The sequence below is a fragment of the Panicum virgatum genome, chromosome 8N (genome assembly GCF_016808335.1).
Source record: "Panicum virgatum strain AP13 chromosome 8N, P.virgatum_v5, whole genome shotgun sequence".
Classification (NCBI taxonomy): Eukaryota; Viridiplantae; Streptophyta; class Magnoliopsida; order Poales; family Poaceae; genus Panicum; species Panicum virgatum.
Window position 1 is genome coordinate 20493194 of NC_053152.1, and position 10165 is coordinate 20503358.

At 40.9% G+C, this 10165-nt stretch overlaps 1 protein-coding gene across 1 annotated transcript; it reads right to left on the minus strand.

Annotated features, from left to right (window-relative positions):
• Positions 1 to 6569: 6569 nt before the first annotated feature.
• LOC120684878 (AP2/ERF and B3 domain-containing protein Os01g0141000-like) lies at positions 6570 to 6905 on the minus strand. The gene has a single exon (XM_039966745.1). The coding sequence runs from the start codon at positions 6903 to 6905 to the stop codon at positions 6570 to 6572; it is 336 nt and encodes a 111-aa protein (XP_039822679.1).
• Positions 6906 to 10165: the final 3260 nt, after the last annotated feature.

A 10165-nucleotide genomic window follows, 5' to 3' on the forward strand; every position in this document is an offset into this window, starting at 1 on the left:
ATATACCTTATATTTGAGGACGTAAGGCGTAGGCCAGGAGATCGTCTATCCTTGGAAGCCATATTTTTTATGTCATTATTTACCAGAGACAAATTAAATTTGGATCAGTACACTTCTCTGCCTGGACAAAAGGCCCCTGCGTCCCCCGCTACTCGGCTAGCCATTGGACCAGGGACTAGAGCACTCTTTGGTTTCGGGCCCAAAGGCGGCCAGGACAATTGGTCTGGACCAATGGCCTGTTCTGTAGTGCACTATTACAAAATCGATTTGTAGCAATGCCATAATTTTTTTACAGAGGCGGACCAAAGTGTCATCCGTTGCTACAAATAGAGTGGAGTTACTGTAGCCGTCCGATGTAGATCTAACGGTATAGATTAGATCGAGCCTCGAGTCAAAAGCCAGGGTACTGGTCAACCGTGGCAGATTTGCAAAAGAACCCCTCGGTTTTATGCAAATTAACCCGCAGTCCATAGCAGTTCAAAAGTGTTAACAAATCAGTCCTTTCTTTTCTGTTTTAGCCCCTGTTATTCTTATTAATTGAACCCGACGTCCAGGAGCCCTGTTTTGCCTTCTAGCCCCTGTAGTTTAGGTTTAATTTTGTTTTAGTCCCTGGTTTCTTTAGAGCTAGCCCCTAGAAGTTTAAATCTATCGCAAACAAGTCCTTAGAACCTTGTTTTAGCCATATCTTTCACGTTTCAACTCCGTTATCATCGATTCTCACACTCACGTGATCCTTGCAACGTGTGCGATAGCTTTATGACCTTGTTATCCTCTGTGAGCATAGTTTTATGTGTCTTGCAAATCTTTTCCGCTAGCTCTTAACTCTATAGTTAATCGCGACTAGATCCCTGAAGCATCGTTTATCCCATAGAATCGTCGTTTTAGTTCCGTTTTCCGCGTTTCTTGCGCTCTCGTAACCGTAGCAGTGACCCCTACCCTTTAGTACGCCCTTTTAAAGTCTTTCTTTTGTTTTGGTGTATTGTTCTTAGATGTATCTTCTTGTTTGCTTTATATGTTTGCCCGATGATTGCTCCGAGTAGAAGGATCGTTGTTTGAAGATTGAAAAATCAAGAATTGCAAGTGAGCAAAATCTGAAGAGCAGTGAAGAGCAGTAAGAGTAGCTTTTCATTGGTGGAAGGCAAGTGACCCTAACCATACTTCTGTCTATACTTTATTTATAAGATTATATGATTAATTGGAATATGGAGAACCACCCAAGAAAACCGTACAACCACAATACTATATGGCTATGGTCTTGGCTGATTAATTAGAGACTCTAGCTTGTGACAATCTTACCGAAAGGGCAAGAGGGAATCCATCGACGGGGTATAGCTTGGTCCTCTTGGGGCAATTGGTATTATTTAATGGTCCTTTGGCAAGGTACCACCTCATTAGGACAGTGTTATGACCGCTTTGGCTTAAAACCTTAGCGGATTGTCACGGGTTAGGAATCTTTGTAAAGGCCTCGTAGCGTCACTATGCAATCACACCTCGGAAGTGTGCTATTGTGCCTAGCTAGCACATTGCGTGGTTGGGTTCAAAGTTCTTCGGAACTTTTACGTGAACTGTGGTGAAAGTGTACAACCTCTGCAGAGTGTAAAACTGATATATCAGCCGTGCTCACGGTCACGAGCGGCTTGGACCCTCACATGATTAATAAACTTAAAGATGGAATTAAATCATTTTCTAGTTATTTCTTGTGGCCTTGCTGAGTACCAACCATAAGTGTACTCACCCTTACTTACTGTTGCTCAGAAGGAGAAAGTTGTGGTGAAGTCTTTTGAAGATGATGCTGAGTTCTAGGCGTACGCAACCCCCAGTCGATTACCTGTGAAGTTTGGAGACATCGTTTCCAGGATAAGCTGTATAACTCTGATAGTCTTTTATTTGTTTTAGTTCTCTTTTTCGTGATACTGTTACTGATTATTCACTTATGATGTCTCTATATGTATGAAACTTGATCCTAGCATACATATAGATATGCATTCGGTTTTGTTCTTAAAACATGGTGTGACACAATCCTTCCCGCGCGCAAGGGATCCCCACCGCCGCCGGCTCCCCGCAGCGGCTGCTACAACGGGCGCCGAGTCGTCGCTCGGTCCTTGGAGCTCGTAGACGAGCGAGGCGATGACCAGGCCTGGGGGGCGGGGGCTTCTGCAAAACTTCCTTGCATGGTGACGGCAACCGACGGCGTGTTGTACGTGCCCTTAGTCAGCTTCTCAGCTAGCTTCTTGCTCGTTCTATGAATCAATTTATTTGCTCCAAACAACATGTACTTAGTACGAGCTCATTCATGTTGCATCAGACGATGTCCCATGCATGCATCTATACATGGAACGGATTTCAAAGCCTGCTGTGTCATGGTTTCTTAACTATTTAAAGAACTTACTCTCTCTCTATTATATATATATATATATATATATATATATATATATATATATATATATATATATATATATATATATATATACTGAAAGCGCATCACGGTCCAGGCTGGAGAGGACGTCCACGTCATCCAAAAATAGAAAGCCATAGGATCACACGCGGACGGCACGGATTGGCCATTAGAGGTCTGGCTATTTTACAAAAAAATCTCTCATATTTCATGAAAATCACACCCGCCCTCCAAAGACCTCTCTTAGAAATATTTTCATAAAACCCCCCGAACTTCATCAAAATAAGACCCGCCGCCCACCGGCCTCCCTCACAGGAAAGTTTTCATAAAACCCCCAAAATTTGTCAAAATTCGACCCGCCATCCACTAGCCTCTCTCACGCAACTTTTCAGAAAACCCACACATCTTTCATGAAATTACAAATGCATTCTGCCCATTTGTAAAATACAAAGAGTATGATATGATATTTAGTATATTTTATCAAATAGTTTGTTTACGCTTTTTTCTCCCACCTGTTGAAAGCTAAGAGAATTCAACCATCACGAACAATAACATATATTGACCTCTTAAATATAATACATTATCCACTTCCTTTTAAAAACACACTTCTCAATTCACTCTCAACTAAATGCGCCGATTGCGATCAATCAAGAGCAAAGTATGATATGCCAATAAATATATTTAGTCAAATAGTCTGTTTAAGATTTTTTTCTTCCCACGTATTGAAGCTTGAGAAAAGTCAACCACCGTGAATTGTAGAACATAGAGGACCAAAACATTCAGCTCTTATAATGATAAATAGATTTACATTATAACTCTCTTTTTAATAAATATTGTACAACACATTGCCTACTAAATATAAATACACATTCCTAAACTTCAGATTGTCACAAATTTTATCATAAATATATTTAACATTCAACAATACAACAACGAATAAAAAGGAGGGTCACTTTTGTGTGGCAACGCTGCGCATTGTTCTAGTATGATTAAAACGTCAAGTTTTTTCACTGATTAATTAACGGTTAATAACTAGTAAGACTGTATTAATTATAATTAGTTCCCGGTGGCTTTCAGACAATGAACCTAAATCTGCCAGGTGGCAATTAAGATTATTAGTTAGCTAGAGGATGGGACCAACCATAAGGAATGGCGACCGGGCATGTTGTCCTTGTCCTGCATGCATACATTGATGCTCACTGCAACTGGTTCGGGCGGCTAAAAACAGAATGGGGCGTCCTGAATGCGTGTCATGTTTTGTCCTATGAGGACGCGTGAGTCATGATAAGGACCCGACGCAAGCTAGGGATCCAAGCTAGGTCAACTGTGAGCCATTTTGTTTGCACAATTTCATTTCCTCCGTTAACAACTCATTACTAAAAAAATTGCATTTTTAGATGCAGATAAAAACGTGGTTTTAAGGACGAGTGCGATACCCGCCTCTAATACTCGCAGCTAAAAATCAATTTGTAGGGGTAGGTCATGGGCTCACCCGCCTGTACAATTGAGGAGCGGGTGAGTCCATGACACGTCACTACAAATTATTTTTCAGAATATCAAAAATTAAAAGAAAATCAAAAACAGCAAAAAAAAAAGAAAAAATATCTCTGCTAACCGGCCACCACCACAAGGCCCACTCCTATCGAGTTACAATATTTTTGAAAATATATACACATTTCTATAAACCGGGGTTGGAACCATTTACCTCAAGGCTCGCGCCTACTCTTCTCTCTTCTAAACCATACAGTCACTTGTGACTCACTGGGTTACGCTATTGTTTTATATTAACTCTGAACTTGATTTGTAGGGACAGATGACACCGTCTCCTGCCCCTAAAATTATTTTTTATTTTTATTGCAAAAATTCATTTAAATCTTTAAATACAGTAGAATAGTAAAACTTCTATATTATGGTTATTGTGAACTATACATACAGAAAAAATGCCAAATATATTTTAGTGCATATAAATGTTAAGATTGTGAAAATTTGAAAAATATAACTTGAGTTGTATGAGATACTATATAGTAATAGCCATATGTAGGGCACAACTAGCAGGTGTTCTTGTGATAATAAATGTTCTTTAAATGAATAATGTATAAACAATAAAATTTTAGATCTTACCACTAAAACATTGATATGGAACTACTCTACATTAATAAAAAATTATAGATTTTGAAACTAGACAACTTATAATAATTTGTGGACTACTAAATGACCTTAAATGAAAAAATTTCAACAAGAAAACTTTAGATATCGTCAACCTCTAAAGTTTTGGTATAAAGTTTGTCTTGATTCAAGATCATATGAAAAACTTACGATTATTTTTGCGTGAGAACATTTGTAGAGGCAGATCATGCCATCGCCCGCCTCTAGAAATAGTGGTCATTTCCAGGGGCGGGTGATGGCATCACCTATCCCTAAAAATGGTTGCTATTTACAGGGATGGGTGACACCATAATTTTTATGGGCGGGTCAACTGTTATAGTAGCTCCACTCAATTTGTAGGAGTGGGACACATTTTGACCCACCCCTAAAAAATCGGAGTGTTGCTATAAATCGTTTTTGTGGTAGTAATTTTTTTATGCGTATTATACTTTTACTGTATTTTGTTTCTACTTAGCCCATTGGTACTATTCTTTCCAAGATAGTAATAGGCTGCTCTCCTGCAGGTTGGTTTTACAAACAGCATCTTCATTTCTCTCACATATAAAATCTCCAAGAGCGACATCCACAGTGACATCCAACTTATGCTAAGAAACATGAAAAATACGAAACAATAAAAAATATCGAAGCATCGGGTCCTTCTCCAATTAAAGGACGCAAACGCATAAAACAGCACTGTTTTAGGAAAAGGATAAAACATTATTGTTGATGTTGTATTATCCAAATTTAGACAGTTAAAAAAAAAACACTACTAATCAAGGAAGCTGGAATGTTTACAGGAGGATCTATCCAATAAGACAAGTACATAAACGTTCGTAATTAGTTGGCTGGAGTCTAGCCTGCTGCTGGATTATTCAAGCCCTGGGTAACGTTCGGTCATTCACTGCTGTATATATTGTAAGGATATGCAGTTCACAGCCGGTGTCACCTTTTTTTTTATAAGGGATGGAGTGTGAATACGTGAAACCGTATTTTATAGGCCCAAATTAGAACATTAGAGTGATGATTATTTATCTCTGTACAGTCTATATATTGTTCTGTTATTTCTAAACCATCTCCAAATATATGCCTCATCTAACTCATATCCCAATACTATCCATGTCACACTTGTTGCATTGCACTAGAGAATGATTTCGCGTAAACTATGTTCTGTAACTAAAACTTTAATAAAACTCTTCTCCTACAATAATTTTTGATGCAACACTTCTCTTACAATAATTGCTGTAACTAATTAATAAGAACGAAGTTGGAGAGAGGCCGGGAGCCAAATGTCGAAACCTATATTATTGAAGCTGGAGTTTGACAGGAGCAAAGTTTTATTAGTATTATTTCATCAACAAACATATGGAGGTGAATGTTTCCTCATTTATAAAGCATAGGCATATAAAAACAAAACTCGGGGGGGGGGGGGGGGGGGGAGGTTAGGAAATTGGCGGGAGGCAATTTGCTGAACAAATGCACAGTATATCTTACTTGATGCGTATTAATTGAAACTATATTTACATGGTAATGAGTTGAAAAAAAAGAAATCATATATGTATATTAGATTTATATTAGGTATTTTTGACATGTGTAGCCGCGTCTCTCTGGTCCCATTTTATTTATCTGGCACTAGAAATAATAATAATGAAATGACTGCACCATTATAAGAGAAGATAAGTTTCTATTAATCATGAATGAGTCTGAATTTCTAATTATAGATCTTAGTTTTCAGACTTATTCATGATTTTCTCTATCTATTTTTCCATGTTTCAATATTTTCTTATATATATGTATCTTATTTTTCAACAAACTTGGAACAACTGTTTATGTTCTCATCAATTGCTAGCTTCGTCTGTAGGTGCACAAGAACAGGATAATGCATGTAATACACACACTAGCTAGATACTGCCTTTTGCGTTGGCTGCTGATGAGTGCCGGCCGGAACAAAGAGTAGTTAAAATAGAGTACGCACAACGCAAAACAAATACACACACAAGAAAGCTGATGATCATGTGCTAGTAGGCTACTGCTAGCTACTACTCCGTAGCTCTGGACTTCCTCTTCTGGCAATGTCAAGGCCAAACAGCATGACGACAGGGGAATCGACGGCGGCGATGGCGTCATCGGCCGTGACATCCTCCTGCTTCTTCTTCCAGTAGTCTATGTGCATCTGCTTGAACGGCCCAATCGCCGACCGGGAGAACGCCACCGTGTCACCGGCCTGGAGGCCCTTCTCCCGGACGAAGCGCCTCCAGCCCTTGGTGAGGATGTAGATCCGGCTGCTCCGGCAGTACAAGTACCGGAACCGCCACGTCTTCCCCTCGCCGTCCTGGACGTCGAGGAGCACGCCCATGCCGGCGGCCATCAACGGGTTGCGTTGTAAGGAAAATGGCCTCATTAAGCCATTACTTTGTGATTTTGGTGATTGGGTAACAACGCAATCAATGGGACTAATAAATTTTTCAAGTGAACAATGGACTAATAAATTTTTCAAGTGAACAATTATAGATCCCAGGGATGAAGCAAAAAGGCCAAGCAAAGCAAAACACGAAGAAAGAATTCAAAGAATGATTGAAATGGACGAGTTCTGCAAAAGTCAGTTGCACCGGATGAACCAGTGACCGGAGCACCGGTCTATCCAGTAGGGGTCGGATGCAACGGTGCCCTAGCACCAGAGCAATTTGCAGTCGTGGTGCCAGCAGACCATGTGGCACCAGATGCACTATTGGTGCCAAGCTGAAGCACCGGTGCAAGCACCATGCTTCTACTCAGAGAACATGTCAAGCAGCCAAGGCGCAGTCGTTCAGGATTGGATACACCGGTGCCCCCTCGGAACAACGCACCGGTGCAATGACGTGACAGTTACAAGGAAGATTAGTTGCACCGGATGAACCAGTGACTATGCACCGGTCTATCCGGTGACACCACGTCAGCTGTCAGAAGGCCAACGGCTAGTGCAGAAACTCAGTGTGACCGGATGCACCGGTGCCATGCCTTCGGATGTTCCGGTGCCCTCACAGAAAAGTGGCCAACGGCTCTAAATGGCTATTTCGACTTGGAGACCTATATATATGGCATCCCCCGGCCATTTGAAGTTTGCTGGAGTCAAGGAACAACTCACACACCTAAGAACATCTCCAAGCCATCCAAGATCTTAGCACTCATATCCTTAGCCCTTAGCACACTTTGAGAGTGTTGTGTAAAGGATTAGCTCTTAGTGAGTGAGATTGCAAGGCGTTGAGCCTTTGTGCTGTGGTTCTCTTGTGAACCAAAAGAAGATTTTGGTATGCCGGCACCTTGGAGCTTGAAGGCTCTCCGGCATCATCATCGACCCTCCGACTTGGTGTGGAGCGGCGACGACAACCTTTGTGCGGGGGACGTGGAGACCCCCATCCTTTGTGGAGAAGCTCCTTAGTGGAACCCGGGGCCAAGGTGACCGTGATTGTATTCACGGAAGAGACTTGGTGGCCGAGTAGCAATACTCTTAGTGAGTGCTACAATAACGTGGATGTAGGTGTGCCTTTGTGGCTAACCGAACCATGGGATAAACACCCGCGTCGAGAGTTTGCTTCTCCTATCCCGCTCTTTAAGCTTCCGTATTTCATACTAGCAATTTGTGTGCCTTTACTTTCATAGAGTAGTTTCTTGTTAGGAAAGGCTATAGGTTGCTAAACTCTTTTGGGATAGGGGTTTCACACTAGCAAAACTATAGTTGCACATCTAGATAGCATGTTTTAGTTTAATATAGTGCAAATAGTTGGAGCCATAGGTCTAAGTTTTTAGTTTGTCTAATTCACCCCCTCCCCCTCTTAGGCTAGAGCGTGCTACCGGTCCTTTCAATTGGTATCAGGGCCGGGACTCACTTCTCTCACAAAGAAAGCCAATTACATTGGCAGTTTGTGTTTACCAGCTCACTTGATCGGTTAGGCTTCACCGCCTAGTGAGTTAGCTCTTATAGGGGAAGGGATGGATTCTCTAGGACCTCCTCCACGGTTTGATGGCACGGGCTTCTAACGTTAGAAAGTCCTAATGGAAGCCCACCTCCAAGTAAAGGGCCTAAATGTTTGGAGGGTCACTAGTGAGGGAATGAAGGGCAAGAGTCAATAAGAGAGACAATATGATGCTATAGCCAAATGTGCTATTTTAAACTCTCTTGGTGACAACGTGTTCAACCGTGTTTTTGCTTGTGAAAATGCTAAGGACTTATGGAAAACTATTAGTGAGAACCATGAAGGAACTAAAGATGTTGCAAATGAAAGATATCATGTTCTCATTGATAAACTCAATAGCTTCAAGCAATTAGATAATGAAAATGCCGAATCTATGTACTCACGGTTGAATATTCTTGTGAATGAGATTAATTCTTTAGATGTCAAGAAGATTGATGATTTGGAGCTCATTCGCAAGATCCTTCATTCTCTACGAAGGCCAGACTATGATTTGGTGATCACAATTCTTTATGAGAAGGAAATCAACACATTGACACCAAACAAAGTCCTCAACAAGGTGATCGCCCATGAGCTACGCCATGACATCAAGCCAAGAGTGCCACCTTCTTCACCAACTCATAGCGCACTTGCATGCAAGCAAGTCAAGAAGTTGAAGAAGATGGCCATCAAGGGTAGCTTAAGTGAAGAGAAAGAAGAGGAGGCAAGCCAAAACTCCTCAAATGATGAAAAAGAGCTAATGCACCCCAACCTCTACATGCAAGTCAAGAAGATGAACAAGTGCTTGCAAGAAATCAACTCTATGGGGTATATGGTCTTCCTCAAAGATGGGCCTTATCACCAACAAATGAAGGTTGAAAGGAGATTCAAGAAGAAGAAAGAAAAGAAGGAGAAGAAGCCCAAGCATGAGTCATTTGCCATCTTTGGTGAATGGGTTAGTGGTGGTGAAGAATCAAGTGCAACCTCAAGTGATGAATCAAGCAAGAAATTCACCACCTGCACCAACTTTGGATCATCATCAAACACTTGCCTAATGGCCAAAGGTATGGAGAGCGATGTAAGTGATGATGACTCCGATGCTCCTTCATATGAAGAACTTGAATTAGTTCATGAGCACCAAAAAGTCATTAATAAGCAATTAAATAAAATTGAAAATCTTAATTCTATCTTCGCTACAAAATATGAAAGTTTATTATGCAAATTCAAATAGCTTAGTGAAGAGCATGAAGAGCTCAAGTTAAAAATTGAGAGCATTAATGACACTAACCATGCTTCAACTTCTTGCTTTGATAAACCTAACCCTTGCAATGAGAAATGCTTTGAAGATGTTGTTGTAGGATCTTGTGATGATCTCATTGCTAAGGAAAATGATGAACTTAAGCAAGAAGTATAAAGGCTCATGAAGGACTTGCCTAGATTGAAAGGCAAAGGCATAGAGGGCAATGTCCAACCTTCTCAAGATAACCGTAAAAACATGGTGAAGAAGCTTGAGAAGGGGTCCACCGTGACTTGCTCAAAGTGTCATAAAAGAGGTCATAAGTCCAACAAGTGCACTCAACCAAAGAAGAAGCTTTCGGATGAGAAGAACAAAAAGAAGCTCAAAATCAAGAGTTCTCTCATCTACACCAAGCCCAACTGGAGGAATAAAAGCCATAGCTCCTCCTATGTGATCAAAAAG